At 38.8% G+C, this 19,284-nt stretch overlaps 1 protein-coding gene across 2 annotated transcripts in view; it reads left to right on the forward strand.

The window, feature by feature from the left end:
* Positions 1–19,284, forward strand: part of TMEFF1 (transmembrane protein with EGF like and two follistatin like domains 1) — an 81,155-nt gene that overhangs the window by 59,404 nt on the left and 2,467 nt on the right. For both annotated transcript variants that reach the window (XM_023242510.2, XM_023242511.2), the window contains exons 8-9: positions 7,742–7,865; positions 16,947–17,105. In XM_023242510.2, the coding sequence (XP_023098278.1) occupies positions 7,742–7,865; positions 16,947–17,105 (283 nt within the window). The remainder of the gene's footprint in view (positions 1–7,741; positions 7,866–16,946; positions 17,106–19,284) is intronic.

Genomic DNA, 19,284 nt, shown 5'->3' on the forward strand with positions numbered 1-19,284 from the left:
AGCCTGTCACCACTTGCCTGAGGGCATTGTTTGGAGAGGACCATTCTGTGCCCAGTTCTTGCTGTGCGAGGCTGCATCTCTGCTGTGGTTTCTGAAACTGTGCTTTATTCCATCTTTAAAGCCTTTTTATATTTCCTTTTTGAAGTTAATCTAATTTACTTGGCCCAGAGAGCAGGTGCTTGGACATTCTGCTTTTGTCTATTCCCTTCACATCTCCCAGAGTGGCTGGTGAAATAATAGTGTGATGGTTAAGAGCTTGCTCTGTGGAATCAGACTTGGTCTACACTTAAAGGCTGTGTGGCCTCCTTTCTCTGATCCTTAATGATATTATCTATATAGTGGGGATACTACTATCTACAGCCTAGGATTACTCTGATTATTAAATGCTGTATCACTAAATTCCTTATGGAGGTTATTAGGGTGATTGTTAATACTTGTGTTTTCTGTTTTCATTGTTGGTACTTGACTGCGGTCAAAAGTCTCACCATTGGTGAGTCTACCTATCTGCATCATGTTTAATGTGGTTCATGAGTGACATCAGTGTGATATTCATTCATTCAACAATTATTCTTGTGTGCCCTTCTGTGTGTCGGGTGCTTTCACATATTTGTGTTATTATTTGATCCTTATCACAACCAAGTTATCCTCATTTTGTGGACAAAGAAGCTGAAACAGTGAATTGGTGGCTCATGTAGAATAGCAGAGCAAAGACTGGAATTTAGGCTTTCTGACCCTAAGCCCTGGTGCTCTTTTTTTTTTTGTATCACCACTATTCCAGAGTTCTCTACTGCTGCTTTGCTTTCTTTCTTAATTTGCTTCAAAACTTTAATATACTTTCAGCCATCACCTTGGTGAACATTTGTTCTCTAGCTTTAATTAAGAGCTTGATCTTTTTTTTTTTTAAGTTTATTTATTTTGAGAAAGAAAGAGGGAGAGAGAGTGTGCAAGAGGGAGAGGGGCAGAGAGAGAGGGAGAAAGAGAATCCCAAGCAGGCTCCGTGCTGTCAATGCAGAGCCCGATGTAGCGCTTGGTCTCACGAACTGTGAGGTCATGACCCGAACTGAGATCAAGAGTTGGCCGCTTAACTGACTGAGCCACCCAGGTGCCCTTAGAGCTTAATCTTAAGCTCCAGTTTCATATATTCATATGTAGAGCCTGGAACATAATAGGTGCTCAGTAAATACTTTTGGATACCTAGAGGTCTAAATTTGAACTTCATTTACTATGTTCATTCTACTGAACCTCCTGTCATTAGGTTCACATTTAGAGTCATTTTTTCCTTAATTTTTTAATTATGGTGAAATGCATATAACAAAATTTACCATTTTAATCATTCTTAAATGCACAGTTCAGCAGTATTAAATATATTCATGAAGTTGTGCAATCACCACTACTATCCATTTCTAGAAGTCTTGCAGCTTGTAAAACTGGAACTATACCCAATAAACAATAACTTCCCACTTCTTCTCTCAGCCCTGGCTACTATCATTCTTTTTGTTTCTATAATTTTGTCCACTCTAAGTGCCTCATACAAATGGAAACCTACAGTGTTTGTCTTTTTATGACTGGCTTATTTCGGTGCACATAATGTCCTCAAGGTTAATCTGTGTTGTAGCATAAGTCAGAATTTTCTTCCTTTTTGAGGCTGAATAGTGTTCCATTGTATATACGTCCCGTGTTTTGTTTATCCATTCATTCAATGATGGACACTTGTATTGCTTCCACATTTGAGCTATTATGAATGTTGCTTTGAATATGGGTTTATAGCTATCTCTTTGAGACCCTGCTTTCAGTTCTTCTGAATATATCCCCAGAAGTGGAATTGCTAGGGGCACCTGGGTGGCTCAGTTGTTTGGGCATCTGACTTCGGCTCAGGTCATGATCTTGCAGTTTGTGAGTTCAAGCCCCGCGTGGGGCTCTGTGCTTACAGCTCGGAGCCTGGAGCCTGCTTCGGATTCTGTGTCTCCCCGTCTCTCTGCCTCTCCCATGCTCTGTCTCTCTCTGTCTCTCAATAATAAATAAACGTTAAAAAAAAAAAAAAGTGGAATTGCTAGATCAAATAGTAATTATGTGTTTAATTTTTTGAGAAATCACCATACTGTTTCCCACAGTGGCTATATCATACATTCTCATCAGCAGTGCACAGGGTTCTAATTTCTCCACATGCATGCCAACACTTAACTATTTTCTTTTTTTTCTTTCTTGGATAGTAGTCATCCTAATGGGTGTGGGATGCTGTCTTGTAGTTTTGATTTGCATTGCCCTAATGATTAGTGATGTTGAACATTTTTCATGTGTTTATTGATCATAGTTTCTTTGAATTCATGCATATTTTCTTTGGAGCATAATTCTGTATTGAAAGCATCTTTAATAAAGACAGTTCTGTTCTACTAAATGCTTAAGGTACATTTAATGGGTTAGTGCTGGAGACTACTTGTGAAGATGGTTGTTACAAGTTATCTAAAGGGTGGGACTGGGGAAGTTTGACCTTAAAAAAAATTGTTGGACAGTGGGCTATGGGGTAAACAGACATGGAGAAATCAATAGTTAAAGAAAGAGATTTCGTTCAACATAAGGAACATTTGATAATACTGGAATTAACTGGGTTGATTTTTTTTTTTTTTTTTTTTAAACTTCTGGAAGTGGTCAAGTAGAAACAGGACCTTGGGGTTGTAACTTTATAAAGAGATTCCTTCATCAGACCAGACAGGCCCCAAAGACCCTTTCAGCTCTGAGTTTCTGAGAGCTCATTCCACAGCAACTTCAAGCTGTATGTATTTTTTTCTGTATCTCTAATATTTATTCCTACTATTAAGCCCTAGCTTAGTTTTTCATTGCCACAAGTTTGGATTATGTAGTGAATTCCTAATTGGTCACCTGGTTTTCCTAGTTCCCCTGCCCCTTTATCTTGCATGCTGTTATCCAATTGAAAATTTTAACAACTTTTTGACGTACAATTTACATACCACTAAGTTCACCTCTTTAAAGTATGCAATTCAATGTTTTAAAATAAAAAACAAAAAACATTTTTAAAGTAATCTCTATACCCAACATGGGGCTTGAACTCAAACCCCGAGATCAAGAGTTGCATGTTCTACCGACCGAGCCAGCGAGGCACCTTCAGTTCAATTTTTTAAAAAATATATTTAGGATTGTACAACTATCATATCAAAATCAAATTTTAGGCCATTTTACTTAGCCGAAAAAGAAACTTCACATGCATTAGCATTCACTCCCCATTCTCCCTAACCACCAGCTCTAGGCAATCACTCTTAATTATGCAAAACATGGCTTTCATTGGGCTGTTCTTTAGCTAGAAGACTGTCAGTGTCTTCCTTGTCCATATGATTAAGAAAGCATTTCTCACCTGGGGGGTTCATATTTTTCCATAATCTGATTTCAGCTTATTTTTCCAATTTTGACTTAAACCCTTCCCTGGTTTGAATATACAACTCTTGCTAAGGCTCATCTACTTCTCGTTCTTAAGAATGCTGTGTGCATTATACCTTTCTTTTGGTTTCCACTCTTCCTCTAAATAAATCTGGGTATGCTTTGAGACCTAACTTGAGTCCTGTCCTTTCCATGAATACTTCCCTGAGTAATATCACCTACAATGAGTTCTCCTTTAAACTTGAACTTCCTTGGGCACTTGGTCGAAGTGTGTAATGATCTTGTGGTTTAAGCCTTGCCTCAGGCTCTGTGCTGACAGCTCAGAGCCTGGAGCCTGCTTCGGATTCTGTGTCTCCCTCTCTCTCTGCCCCTCCCCTGCTCGTGCTTTATCTCTATTTCTCAAGAATAAATAAACATAAAAAAAAAAAAAAAAAAAAAAAGCTTGAACTTCCCTTAGCACCCAGTATTGTACAACCTTTTTTTTTTTTTTTTTTTTTTTGGCATTTAATTGTAAACTGTCATGTGGAAACCCTTCTCTTGTGTTATTCAGCTTTTCATGTGTATACCTTAATTCCCTAAGTTGATTATAAGCTTCTCAAGGGCAGGGACCATGTATACTTTTTCTTTATATCTTCTGTAGCTTAGCTGAGTATATGGCTATGCACAGAAATAGTGTGTTTATGTATAATGGAATGAATAGAGCTAGCACTGAGCAGAATGCGAAATTTGGGCTCTGTGACAGCCACAGATTTCAAAGTCTTACTGGACATGTCTGTGTTTTTAGATGGCTTTGCCTTGTCTACAGCCTGATACCACATTCTTTCATTAATTCATTCAGTAAATGCCACTGGTACTATGCTTTGTTTACTAATTTCTCAAAACCCTGTTCTTGATTTAGTTAACTTTTTCTTATTGCTGTGATGTAGCTGAATTCTCTGATAGCATTCAGTTCTGCATTATTCTTGAGATTTCCTGCTGTTGATAGGACTTTTCTTATGGTAGATTAGTACATTACCACAGCCTCTGTAGACCTATAGAGTACCATTATGATACACATTACAAGATGTTATTATTATAGGTTGGTACATAACCTTAGTCTCTGTAGTCCCATTATTATATACTTCATGGTGTAACACACCATGACAGTATCATGTTCTGAGAAGTTGCAGGGTGATGAGTGCTACGGGAGACAGTTGTATTGCTCAAGTCACTTATGGTTTGATTGCAAATGTGGAATAGCACTTTTAATTTGAAACCATAGCAAGAAAAGTACTATATTCTAAGTGTTAGGAGTTATACAGAAATAAATGATACAAATGTCTAGATTCTTTTTTTTTTCAATTTTTTTTTTTTAATTTATTATTTTGGGACAGAGAGAGACAGAGCATGAACGGGGGAGGGGCAGAGAGAGAGGGAGACACAGAATCGGAAACAGGCTCCAGGCTCTGAGCCATCAGCCCAGATCCCGACGCGGGGCTCGAACTCACGGACCGCGAGATCGTGACCTGGCTGAAGTCGGGCGCTTACCGACTGCGCCACCCAGGCGCCCCACAAATGTCTAGATTCTTAAGGAGCTCACAGTCTCATAGTAGAGACTGAGTTAAAAAACCCAAATGGTTGTAAGACAATATCATGAGTATTGTAGTGGAGAAGTGGGTGCTTAGGATTATAGCAGCCCCAAGGGATTTCTTCTGTCATGGCAAAATTATAGTTTGGGAGCTGGAGGAGACCATATAAGCCCTTTGAGGACAGGATATTTTTCTGTCCCTAGCACCTACAGAGTACCTGGCATATGAAAGATGATCAATAAATGATAAATGAATAGTCATCTATACTGTGCTGTCTTATATGGTGGGTACTAGCAGTATGTGGTTATTGAGTACTTGAAACAAGATTAGTCAGAATTGAGATGTGCTGTGAGTGTTAAGTGGTCACCAGATTTTAAAGACGTATTTAAGAAAATGTGTGTAAAAAAAAAAATCACAATTTTGTAATACTGATTATATGTTGAAGTGATACTTATTTGATAGATTAAATAAATATAGGATTAAAATTAATTTTCCTATTTCTTTTTACTTAAAAAATATGGCTACTAGAAAACTAAAAATTACACGTCTCATATTATGTTGGACAATGCTGATCTTATTCAGCTGCTTTAGAGAGACAGTGTGATTTGACCAAGGTCACAAAATAGGAGAGGGGCGCCTGGGTAACTCAGTTGGTTAAGTATCTGACTCTTGGTTTTGGCTCAGGTCATGATCTCACGGTTCATAAGTTCAAGCTCTACATCGGGCTCTGAGCTGTCGGTATGGAGCCTGCTTGGGATTCTCTCCCTCTCTCTTTCTCTCTGCCCCTCCACTGCTAATGCGCACTCTCTCTCTCAAAATAAATAAATACTTAAACAGAGCAAAACAGCAGAGATACCTTGAGAATTTCCATGTTGGATTTCTTGATTTCTGGTTCAGTTTTCTTTACAGGCATAAGTTAGTACAATGTAAATACATAAATTTTGAGGTAAAATAGCATCAGTTTCATCTTGTGAGGGATGACATGATCTCTCTGCTTTTAGGTATCCTATTATTGAGCCTAATAATCATTACGCATTTTTCCTTTTGTTTTTTTAAAAAAAATTTTTTTTTTCAACATTTATTTATTTTTGGGACAGAGAGAGACAGAGCATGAACGGGGGAGGGGCAGAGAGAGGGAGACACAGAATCGGAAATAGGCTCCAGGCTCTGAGCCATCAGCCCAGAGCCCAGAGCCTGACGCGGGGCTCGAACTCACGGGCCTCGAGATCGTGACCTGGCTGAAGTCAGACGCTTAACCGACTGCGCCACCCAGGCGCCCTGCATTTTTCCTTTTGTATGTGAATTTCAGTCTCCAGAAAATCTGCATTTTTAGTACTCAGGTTTCTTTTCCTACTTAGTACCTCCATTCCTTTTTCTCCCTTGCTCTTCCCCTTTCCTACACATACATATTTATACACACAGTCTTCTATTTTATTCCTTCTTAATTTGGTTCCATTAATAATTTCCACATTATAGCAATACCTTTATTTGTATTTGGGGGAGATAGCCTTTGCTGTAACATGGTGTGGTATATAGATTGAGAGCTGGTTGTTCTAGTGGTCTTGTGCATACATCAATTATCTCACATAATCCTCTCAGAACTACATGAAGTATAGATCCTGTTAAGATCCTGACTTTACAGTTATGAGACCTCAGTCTTAGAGAGGGTGGTACTCTCAAGGTCACACAGCTGATCACAGAATTTGTAAGCTAGAAATGTGAGAAACTGACAGGAAGCCTGGGAATTTTTCCTACATAAGCACAGGCCTGTGTAGGAACTCTTGAGTCCATAGACTGAGGATGAATATATTAATGTATATGCCAGGAAAAAAAGTTTAAAAGTGCATTGCAGAATGTGTGGGTATTAGGTATATGCTTATGTAAGTACATGAGAGAGGCAAGAGAGAAACAGAGGGGATAGGGAGAAATAGAGAGGGATAGAGAGAATGAATGGATGAAATGATTTATTTTGAAGACCGAGTCCTTATGCCTCCCTCCCTCCTGGTCCTTTCTGTCCTTCTTTCCTGATTCTCTTCCTATTTATGGCATTGAAATTACTCACCATACTCTCATTTTCTTCACTTCAGCTCAGGTCAGTTCAAATCAATATACCTAATTGAACAGATGTTCATCAACATGTTTTCAATGGTTCTGTTTGGATAGAGGGGTTTCGGGTGATTAAAAATTTTTTTTTATTTGTTCTCTATGTTATTGAATTTTTTATACAATAACATATACTAAGAACAGCAAGATAAAAAAATCAGCATTTGGAAGAAATTTCATTTGGAAGAAAAAATCAACATGCATAATAGTTTTCATTCCCAAAATATTTCACCCTAAAATTTCAAAGTGCCATACCTTGCTCTCTGCCATTCCAGGTTTTTTTACTTCAATTTCATAGTCCCCAGGTTAATGACTAGACTAAGTCAGTTTTTCAAAACCCAGAGCTGTAGTACACCATCTCTGGTTCATAGAGATGAGCTTTCTTATCGAGCTAGCATTTATTTCTTTAACCAAGATGTTTATGTTTTGGGGGCAGATTGTTTGTAAACAACAGTAACTCATAGTGGTCATGTTTTGCAAATATTTTTAAATGCTTTGAATCTAAACAGTCTACTTATTGTGTTTATGTCATAATGAGACCTTGATTCTTATCCAGCCCCCTATCTGATAATTTTCTTTTCCAAATTACCAGCCAATTTATTTGTTGTTAGAATCTTTGAAAAGTCCATATTTTTCAATTGCTTTTCACTGTTTATTGCCCTGGTTTATGTTCTTTTAAGATGCTAGTGATCAAAGAGAAGATGTTTATATTGGAAACCACATGCCTTGCCCTGAAAACCTCAATGGTTACTGCATCCATGGGAAATGTGAATTCATCTATTCCACTCAGAAGGCTTCTTGTAGGTAAGTCAGCATCTCCAGATCAGAGGTGAGGAACTTTTTCCTGCAGTCACTGCTCTATAGAAAGCTATAGTGAAATATAGATTAAATGTTACCAAAAAGTATTATTTATTTGCAGTTGAGTCAAAAATAAATTAGCAGTATCATTTGGAAAAAGCTGACATGTATAATATGCAAAACCAAAAACAGATGTCATATTAGGATTTTAAGATTATGGACTTAACATTTTTAATATGATGTCCATTTTTTATATAAGAAATAAATATGCCATATTTCAGCACTATTTTGGTTTTCAGGCAATCTGTCACAAGGTGATTTAGGGACTAAAGAATGTGTTAAGAACAGAGAATTCGTAACTCAAAACATACACTGAAATAGATTTCTAAAAATAAGGGAATGGGGATGTAGAACCAGGTGTGAAGAGAGAAGTAGAAATGGGAAAGGTGTAAATCTTCTACTGTCTGAAGCAGGAGAGGTTATGAAACTTGTTCAAGGTCAGCAGCAGCAAAACTAGATCTCGGATTTCCTGACACTCAGCCTAATGATCGTGATGCGTTTTGCTGTTCTGTGTCTGTTTACCAGTAACACTTCTTGCTGGTGCTGGGATCTCATCCTCTATCTCAGACTGGTCTGGTTAGCCAGGGTACAGTATTTCCTTAGACAAGGGGAGATTGCTGTCATTCTGCACGTTCCTGCCTCTTGCAGTTTGGCCAGAGTCCTTTTTTTCCTTTCTTAGTCAAAACATCGAAAGATGGAGAAATACTACACTTTTCCTTTGTTCTGTCAGCCTAGTAGGCCAGTGAATCTTTCTCTCCAGAAAGTAAAAGAAAGCTGTTTGAAAGCAGGTATCCTGGTCCCTCTACCCTTAGCTCCCTTCTCCAGGCTCTCTTTTTCCTCTTCTCCTCCTGCTTTAAAAACAGAACCAAACACTTTATATAAACTGTTAATGATTAAATAATTCTTTGTTAAGCTTTTGACTTTTTCCTGTTTGAAAGTGCTGTCGCTTCCTTCCCACCCCTCTTTCCTAAATGTTAAAAAAATACAGCTGTGCAAAGGGGAACAAGCCAGTTTAAAATTTTTTTTATCTTTATTTTTGAGAGAGGGTGGGGGACGGGCACAGAGAGAGGGAGACACAGAATCTGTAGCAGGCTCCAGGCTCTGAGCTGTCAGCACAGAGCCTGACACGGGGCTCAAACCCACAAACTGTGAGATCATGACCTGAGCTGAAGTCGGATGCCCAACCAACTGAGCCACCCAGGCGCCCCAACAAGCCAGTTTTAAAACAAAATCATTCAATGGATTCCTCCTATTTGTCCCAAGTGGCATACATAATCTTGATAGAAATTCAGATTATGTTGTTCTTAGGATAGGACATCTTTCAAGATATCTAAAAGTGAGGGATGAGAGAGGACGGTGTCCTGATAATCAAGTGATACCAGGTCACTTTGCAGTATTTACTGTGAGTAATTGACAGTGAGAGGATTCAGTGGTATAGTGGTTAAAGGCTTTGGAAGCAGGTACGCCAGACTGGCCAGTTACTGACTGTGCTCTTCTGAAGTTACTTAAATTTCTAAGCCTCATTTTCTCATTTCAAAAATTAAAATAATAATGGTACCTATCTCCTAAAACTGTTACTAAATTTAAATTTAAATTATTGCTAAAATTAAATGAGATAATATATGCAAAGTGCTTAGCACAATACCTGGTACTTAGTATGTATTTCATCAATAGGAGTTGACATTATTAGATTATAATTGCCTTTAGGTTTGAGACTGTTTTGCTAAACCTGTCTTCCCATTGCCTCGCAGGGGGCCTATTCCAGTAGCTACTTAGGTAACTTTAAAAAAATGTTTATTCATTTATTTTGAGAGAGAGAGACGGAGAGAGAGAGGAGGAGGGGCGGGCAGAGAGAGAAGGAGAGAATCCCAATCAGCGCAGAGCCCCATGTGGGGCTCAAACTCATGAACTGTGAGATCATGACCTGAGCCGAAACCAAGAGTCGGACGCTTAACCAACTGAGCCACCCAGGTGCCCCAGTTAACTATCTTTTGAATGCCATGTGATGATGATCAACTCTACCTTCTTCTCCAGACCAGAGTTGTTTCTTAAATGCCAGAGAATCTCTTTTCTGCATACGTATAATCCTAAAAAGCAGCAGATCTTTTTCTTTTGTCTAAGCATTTACAAAGTCTGTAAGAATCAGGCCATAATATCACGTGCACTTCAACTAATAGGTGGGTATGTTTGGGTAACAGTAAGCAGGCAGGGATGAACAATCGCTAGCCACAGTCCTATTATTAGGTTAAAATCTTTTAGTATTATCCCACCGTTAATTTGTTTGTTTGTTTATTACTTACTTTGTACCAAATTCTGCCTGCCCCTGGCGTCTCAAATTCAGGTATGACAGGGATCCAGGCATCTTGCCTTCCAAAAAACCTACCATCTATAGGTTCCAAAAAACCTAATGTCTGGTTGAAGACAATAATAATAAACAATTAAAATATAATATGAAAAATGCTGCCACACAGAGATAGATATACTCAAGATGATTTGGGACTTCAGACAAGGCACTTCACTTTGATGAGGATGAGGGACATTGTGGGAAGAGGGGCAGGTCTTACAGGAACATTTGTGTCACTCCAGGAACTTGCCCTTTATTTTAAAGGATGCTTGAGAAGCCACTGAAGGATTTAAGTTAAGAAAGTTATGATCAGATCTGAAAGCCTCTGGTTTTGTGGAAAATGGATCAGGAGACTGAATGTTAGGAGACTGTGTGTTAGTAAGAAATTAGAGCCTGAACTAAGTAAAGGAGTTGTAGTGACACTGAGATCAGCAGACGAATTGCAGAGAGAAGATAAGGTAGTTCAACCCCTAGGTTTTGGTGACTAGTTGTTTGAAGATGGAATGTGGGAGTTGGTGGAGGGTGGTGGCAAGGAAGAGTCAAGAGAGTCTCCCGGGTTTCTGGGTAAGGCAGAAGTGAGTGGGGACAGGGAACGGGAAGACGGAGGAGGTTTGGGTGGAAATGATGTATTCAGTGTAATATGCTTGGTCTCAGGTGCCTGTGGGGGATCCACCTATGGAAGTCTAGCAGGCTGATGGATGTATGTTGGTTTGAGAACTCAGGAGACAGATGCAGGTTGGAGGCATACGTTTGGGAATCGTTCTATTCTAGCATATCCCTTGTAGTTCCTACCCAGCCCTGCTTCTGTCCCTCTAGGCCTCCAGTTTGTCCATCCTTTCACCTTTTTTCCGTGTCCCTAGCCCCTTCAATGTCTTCATCCCCTCCTTATCCAGCTTAAATTCATGGTCAGTCATGGTCGTCCCTCTCTTGTTTCATCATACTCACTTGACAAAACTATAATCCTGGTTCATTCCTTCCTGCCTAATGTGTACCTATACAGCTATTCTGTATACCCATCCAGCTCAACATGACTGTTGATGAAAAGCACACCACCAGGCTAATGCATCTCACCGATGTTTGTACTCAAAATGGGCCCTACGAGCTGCCAGGTTGTCTTTCTGAGCTTCAGTCCATTCATCCTCCTCTTGTCCCAGATGCTGGCTTTCTGTTGTCACCCTTCTCTTCAGATTGTCCGTACCTCCTTCTCCTCCTTAGCTGATCATCTTGTTTCTGAGTTCACTGAGAACATTGAAGCATTATGAGGAGGACTCTCACAGATTTTTCACCCGCACCAACCAGAAATTCTCCCTGCTTTTCTGTGTTTCATATGTTCTTGTATAGATATGTTTATATATATATATATATATATATATATATATATATATATATATATAATTTAAATATATTTTCATTTCTTCTGTCTTTGAAAAAAATTCTCACTCTCTCATCAGCTGCTGTCCCATTTATTTCCTTTGTAGAAGAACGCAAAAGAGTTGTCTGTGCTCTCTCTCCAGCTTCTCACTTCCTGTATCTCATGAACCCACCCCAATGAGCTTTTGCTCCAACACTTCCCTGAGGCTGTTCTTGTTGCTAAATTCAGTGATCAATTCTTAGTCTTAAATTACTTTTGAACAGTCAGTAGCATTTGACTCCTGTGCAATATGCATAATAATACACTTGGCTTTAGGGATTGCATTCTCTCTCTCTTTTCTGCTGCCTCACTGGCCATTCCTTTACATCTTCTTGGCTGGTTCACCTTTTGCTCCTGACCTCTCATTGTTGGAATGTCCAAGGGTCCAGTCCTGGTCCTCTTCCTTAGTGATGCCACCCAGCCTTAGAGCTTTCCATGACATATGCTGATGACTCCTACTTTGCATAAATCCCAGATCCCTCTCCTCAACTTGAGACTCATAGATCCCTCTCCCTCTTTGATATTTTCCTGTGGATGTCTTGACTCCTCCATTTCAATAGGATCTAAGCCTATCTCCTGATCTGCCTTCCCTCCTCTAAACCTGTTCCATCTGCTGCCTTCATCTTAGTTGATGCCAACTCCATGTTTTCCTTTGCTCAGAGAAAACACCTCTGATACATCTTCGAGTTCTCTCGTAATCCATACCCAGTCAGTTGAGAAATCCTATTACCTCTGTTTCAGAATATGTCCAGAATCTTCCCATTGCCACTGCTATTCCTGGTCAGATCACCGTTTCTTCTCTCTGGCATTATTGCAACAGCCTCCCTGTATCCTAGAGTCCATATTCAACTTAGAAGCCAGATAGAGACTTTTCTTTTTTTTTTTTTTTAATGTTTATTTTTGAGAGGGCGAGGGAGAGAGTGAGCATGCTTGCAAGTTGGGGAGGGGCAGAGAGAGGGAGATAGAAGATCCAAAGTAGGCTCCGTGCTGACAGCAGAGAGCCTGATGTGGGGCTTGAACTCATGAAACATGAGTTGGCTGTTCATGACCTGAGCTGAAGTTGGGCACTTAACTAACTGAGCCACCCTTGCACCCCGAGATGGAGACTTCAAATGAAAGTTCATGTCATTTCTCTGCTAAAACCCTCCCAGTGGCTCCTCTATCTCATCGAGTGCAGAAACCCTACACAATTGACCCCTTCACCTCTCTGTCTTAATTCTGTTTCCCTTCTGCTTGCCCACTCCACTCCAGCCATGCTTGCTATTCTTGGACATGGCCATGTGCTAATAATGCTCCCTCCTCAGGGTCTTTGCACTGACTCTTCCTTTATCTGATATGTTCTTCTTCCTGTTGTCCACATGGCAGATTCCCTCACCTCCTTCACATCCTCACTTACATGTCAGCTTCTTAGTGAAGCCTACCCTGACCATCTTGTTTAAAGTTGCAACCCTCTCTTCCTGACCTATAATTTCCTTTAACTAACTCTTTTCTTTCTCTTCGTGTAGTGCATGTCACCTTCTAACATAACCATTTAATTCATGTTTATTGACCCTTCCTCCTCCAGCTAGAGGTTAACCAGACCAGCGATCTTTATTTGTTTTGCTCACTGATGTATCCCACATATCCACAGTACTTGACACATGTCAGATGTTTAGTAAATGGACAAATGGAAGAATCAGCACATGAGGGCATGGTAGTGAATGAGATTACTATGGACGTGTGTAGGATGAAAGAATGGAGAGTGTAGAAGACCAAATGCCTGGATCTGCCTTTAATCAAAAACAGAAGAAGTAGTAATAACCTAGAAGTTATTATCCAGATATTTGGAGAGTGTAACCCAAAAGTCATTTGCAGAAAATAATATCCAAGGAGGATTGCCTGAATGATATATGGCCTATACATTCTTTTTGATACTCTGATTTTAATCTTTGGATTAAGCTAAACTGTCGGAGAGCTGCATATCTAGGACACTGTTATAGCTCCCTATGGACCTGTTTTTATTTTACTGAGCTTTGACTTTTTGCCATTAGCTTACCACAAAAGACATTATTTTAAAAATCCTATAAGATTTCATTATATTGTTGAATTTATTACAACTATATTATTGAGGATGATGTTCTCTGCATCAAAAAGTGCCCTCTTTAAATCAGGACCAATGAGGTAAAATCCCCTTGAATCTAATATTAGTAGTAACTGTGGTTCTTTTGAGCAACTGGTTTGATTTTATTTTATGGAGATTGCATTTTATGTTAATAATCTTACCATTTTTTCCCCACTTATTCTTTTTTTTTAAACCAGTGATTTTTAGTATTTAGTATTTTTTTTTCACAGTTTTGTAGTACCACAATCAATTTTAGAACGTTTCATCGCCCCCAGAAGAAACTCTGTGTTCTTTAGCTGTTACTCTCAAATCGCCCTGCCCACCGCCCTTAGTCTTAGACAATCACTGGTCTGTTTTGTCTCTATAGATCTACCTGTTTTGGACATTTCATTTAAGTGGGCTTGTATAACGTGGTCTTCTGTGTCTGGTTTCTTTCACTTAGCATAATGTTTTCAAGGTTTATCCACGTTGTAGCATATGTCAGTACTTTGCTCCTTATAATACCACATTTTGAATCTGCTTACCAATTGATGAATATTTGGATTGTTCCCACTTTTTGGCTATTAATGAATAATGCTGCCCTGAATAATTGTTGGCAGGTTTTTGTGTGGACTTGTGTTAATTTCAGTTGGGTAAGTGTCCAGGAGTGGAATTGCTAGGCCAAATGGTAACTCTTGTGTTTAACTTTTGAGGAACTGCCAGACTGTTTTCAAAAGTGGCTTTGCCATTTTTCATTCCCTACAGCATCTTCATCAACAGTTATTATCTGACTTTTTGATTCTGGCCATTCCAGTGGGTATGAAGTGATCTCTTATTGTTGTTTTGATTTGCATTTCCGTGATGACTAATGATATTGGTATCGTTTCATGTGCTTATTTGCCATTTGTTTATCTTGTTTGGAAAAATGTCTATTCAGATCTTTTTGCCCATTTTGTAATTTTTTTTTCTTTTGGTTGGAGTTTGTAATAGTTTTTTAAATATATTCTAGATACAAGTCTCTTATCAAAAATATAATTTGCAAAAATATTCTATTCTTTTGGTTATCTTTTTACTTTCTTGATAGTGCCTTTAAACACAAAAGGTTTTAATTTTGATTTAATCCAGTTTAACTTTTTTGTTGTTGTTTATGCTTTTAGTATCATATCTAAGGAAATCTTTGCCTAATCCAGATCATGAAGATTCACTTTTTTTTCTAAGAGTTTTATAGTTTTAGCTGTTACCTTTAATGTTTATTTTTTGAGAGAAAGAGAGAGAGAGAAAGAGAGAAAGACAGAGTGTGAGTTGGGGAGGGGAAGAGAAAAAAGGAGACACAGAATCTGAAGTAGGCTCCAGGCTCTGAGCTGTCCACATAGAGCCTGATGCGGGCCTGGAACTCCCTGACTGCAAGATCATGACCTGAGCCTAAGTCCGATGACTGACTGACTGAGCCACCCAGGCGCCCCTATAGTTTTAGCTGTTACCTTTAGATCTGTGATCCATTTTGAATTATTTTTTGTGTATGTTGTAAAGAAGAGGTTCAACTTCATTCTTTTGCATGTGGACATCTAGTCGCAGCAGCTTTGTTGAAGAGGTTATTTTTTCTTATTGAATTGTCTTAGCACCCTTGTCAAAGATCAGTTGGACCATAGATGTATGGGCGTATTTCAGGGCTCTCAGGTTCTATTCCATGATCTATAAATCTGCCTTATTACTTTGGTTTTTTGTTTTTGTTTTTGTTTTTGTTTTTTTTTTGTCTGCTAGTAGACTTAGACCCAGTGTGAAATTTTCTGATAGGTGTGTAGGAACCTCAGGGATGGGAGGAGTGGACTCACATCACCCCTGGCTTCCTATTTCCCTATTCCTATTTCTTCTTATTCTTTATGTGTGCTCTATTAAAAAATCTTTTTTTCTAATGAAGTGTGGGATGTTAATAACTCGACTATCCTCACACTTCAGAGGTTTTATTAATCAGTTCTAACTGAAGGCTGGCTAATTTATACATTTTACTTCTGTCAGCTACAAAGTGTGAAATTTGTTAAACATCTTAAATGTTTCCCCCTGTCAAATTATTATCATCAGCTGATGTTGCCTTTTTATTTACTTGGAATTCAGATAATTTCTAAGATTAGCTCCTGTTTGGCTGCTTGACTCTGCTTTTGTCAATAACTTATTTTACTTTTCCCCCTGCATCTTAAATGATTATATTTATGTACACTAAAGTGTGTTGGATATAATATAAAAAGTGCAATTTTCAGAGAACTGTAAATGTTTATATCTATTTATTTAGTCATCCCATTTCCAAGTACCTAGCCTTTTGAATAACACCAAATATAGAAATGTGCACACTCACCAATATTTGTTACACCTAATTCATAGTTGTGAAAAATGGAAAATAGGGGCGCTTAGATGACTCAGTCAGTTAAGCATCCAACTCTTGGTATCAGCTCAGGTCATGATCTCAAGATCATGGGATTGAGTTCCTTATGGGGCTCCATGCAGAGCATGGAACCTGTTTGGGATATTCTCTCTCTCTCTCTCTCTCTCTCTCTCTCTCCCCCCCCCTCCTCCCTCTCAAAATAATTAAATAAACTTAAAAAAAAAAAAGGAAATAGCTGGCAATAGCTGGCATGTCTCTTAGACTGAGGAATAGATGTTAGCTATATGATAGCCAGTGAAGGTACTATTATGTACCTTTTTTTTTTTTGAGAGAGAGAGAGAGCATGTACTTGTTTGAGTGGGAGAGGGGCAGAGAGAGAGAGAGAGAGAGAGAGAGAGAGAGAGAGAGAGAAACCCAAGTGGGCTGCACACCCAGCGCAGAGCCTGACGTGGGGTTTAATCCCATGACTCTGAGGTCATGACCTGAGCTAAAGTCAAGAATTAGACTCTTAACTGACTGAACCACCAGGCGCCCCTTATGTATCTGTTTTTTTAAAGGAGGTGTAATAAAGACCATTTAGCAACTGTAAAATTAATGTCCTATAATGATAGGTGAAAGATGCACTGTGAAATAGACATTGAGTAGCGTTTAAGGAAATACACAGATGGAAGTTTTGGGTTTTTTTTTCAGATAGTGGGAAAGCACCTAATTTGCTATTTTTGTATAAATTTATTATTCTTTTGTATGTTCTTCTAAAACCTAGAATTATTAGAATCTGTAATTCTCATAGGAATCTTTTTTCCTCCCCTTTTCAGATGTGAATCTGGTTACACTGGACAGCACTGTGAAAAGACGGACTTTAGTATTCTCTATGTTGTGCCAAGTAGGCAAAAGCTCACTCATGTTCTTATTGCAGCAATTATTGGAGCTGTACAGATTGCCATTATAGTAGCGATTGTCATGTGCATAACGAGGTAGGTAATGGCCTAAGAAATACCAACCTTAAATTAGAGTTGGATAGCTGTTAAAGTAAAGAAGAACCTTGAAGCACACTCAAAATGATAGGGGCTTTAAGTCTTCCTGTCTATTAGGAAAAAATCCTAGGATCAGTTCCTAAGATTTCTAGGTAGGTCTGACCTGTCCTTATCTTGCTTCCTTAGAGTATTGACAAGAACTCATTCTCAGGGTTACAGGTGTAGCTGGGCAGCTGGCAAAGGGAGCATGGATAATATTCAGTGGCATAAAGAATGTAGGGATCTTAGAACTGCATTCTGGAATGATGATTGTAGTAGCAGAATGGCCTGCACATGCACAGAAGGGCCTGCCCCAATTTTTAAGGCACTGATGAACTGCAAGGTGTTTTTTGCCCTAAGGATATATTTTATCCATAGTAAATATAATAAGAAAGGAAGAAATCAGAGATCAAAGAAAATGGCTTTTCTTCGTATATCATTGTCTTAACATTTCATTACTTCATTTTCTGGAACACAGTTATAAGTAATCTTTAAAATTCTCCATCATAACTAAAACCATTGGCATTTATCATAATTAAACTCAAAATTAAGGGACATTCTTGGATTGCAACAGGGAAAAAATGGGTATTTTCCAAACTTAGTGGAAATGTAGAAGTCAGAAATGAAGTGGACCCAAGAAAAGTCCAGCTAAATCCAGTTCATATTGTCTTTCTGCTTCCCAGTGTCCTGTTTTTTTTTTTTTTTTTGTCTTGCTTGGCTATTCCTGTCTCCTTTAAGATTTGGTTCAGAAGTCCCATAAACATCATTTCTGTACTTGTCTGCATTATTCTGGGCAGAGGATTGGAGCATATCAAGTACAGATATTGGCAGGCCATAATGGATTTATAGCTCTTCTATCCAAGGTCTGGATAGAAGCCAGACCTTCACTAGTCTCAGCCATCTGGAGCTGAAATGATAAATCTAGAAATGATAAAAAATGTTCTCTGAATAACAGGTATTTTTCATAAAATTCAAGTGCTAAAATCAGTGGACTTTATTCCACTGAACAGATGATCTGCCCTTAGGCAAGACTACTGAGTATAAAATTGGGCAGTAGGAAAAAAAAATGGGCAGTAGATTAAAATTGGGATAATAATATAAAAAATGACAGCAGAAAGGGGAAATAGAAAAAAAAAAAAAAACCCACGTAACAGCAGAGCTGCCTGTGGCCATTTAATATCGGCTTAGAGGTTAAGTAGTTTGCCTGTGGTCATCCCACTGGTAAGTGGAAGTGCTGGATTTGAATTCAGTGCTGCCTGGTTTCCAAACCATTCCTCTTTCCACTGAACCATCAAGAGGAGGGTCTATGTTGAGTCACCTCAGGAAATACATTTGCCAAGTATGACCATTGCTTGCTAGCAAGGTTCAAACTTAATTTTGTTAGAGGGACAGGGCTTTTGAATAGAGTTGGGGGGAATGACTTGGTATGAATCATTTCTTCAGAGCATTAATCTGGGTGTCATCTGCAAAATTTCACTGGAGGAGAGAAAATGTGAGGTCAGGGGACCTATTTAGGACGTTATTCGAGTAAAGCAGGAGCGGAGTAATGAATTATTTGGAGGGTGAGAGAAAGAAGGTAAAGATGAGGGAAGCTTTTGAGGCCTGGTGACGATGTCATGTTTAAGAAGATCAAAGGATGTTAGAGTTAGCAGGAAGCAGCTTTGAGTCAATGCCTTCTATTCTAGAGAGGTGAGGAGACTGAAGGCTTAGATGGGGGAATACCTTACTCAAGATACTTAAGCCCTTTACAAATCCCAATCCAGCCTTTTATCTTGTTCTACACTTCTGTTTTCAGTGTGCTACAATCTTCAAAATTCTAATTCTACTAAATTAAAATTACCTGACAAGTAGTTTTCAAGTTTGTGCCCTCAAATTTATATCCCAAATCCATGTGCTGCCTTCACAGACTTTAGACATCACAGTGTTTTTATAACTGTGTTGCAGCCGTCTTTTGCTGCCCACTGTCTCCGTGACTGAAGGCTCATCTCATTGAATTTATCTTACATGTCTCCTCATTGAGGCCTGTCTTTTTATTGTGGTGTTGTCTCCCCTCAAATGTTTTGCTCTCTTGAATTTAGAATATTATAATTATGTACTTGGACTTAGCTCCACTGAATTTTTAAGGAGTGCCTCTCCCACA

Source organism: Felis catus, chromosome D4 (genome assembly GCF_018350175.1).
Source record: "Felis catus isolate Fca126 chromosome D4, F.catus_Fca126_mat1.0, whole genome shotgun sequence".
NCBI classification, from domain to species: domain Eukaryota; kingdom Metazoa; phylum Chordata; class Mammalia; order Carnivora; family Felidae; genus Felis; species Felis catus.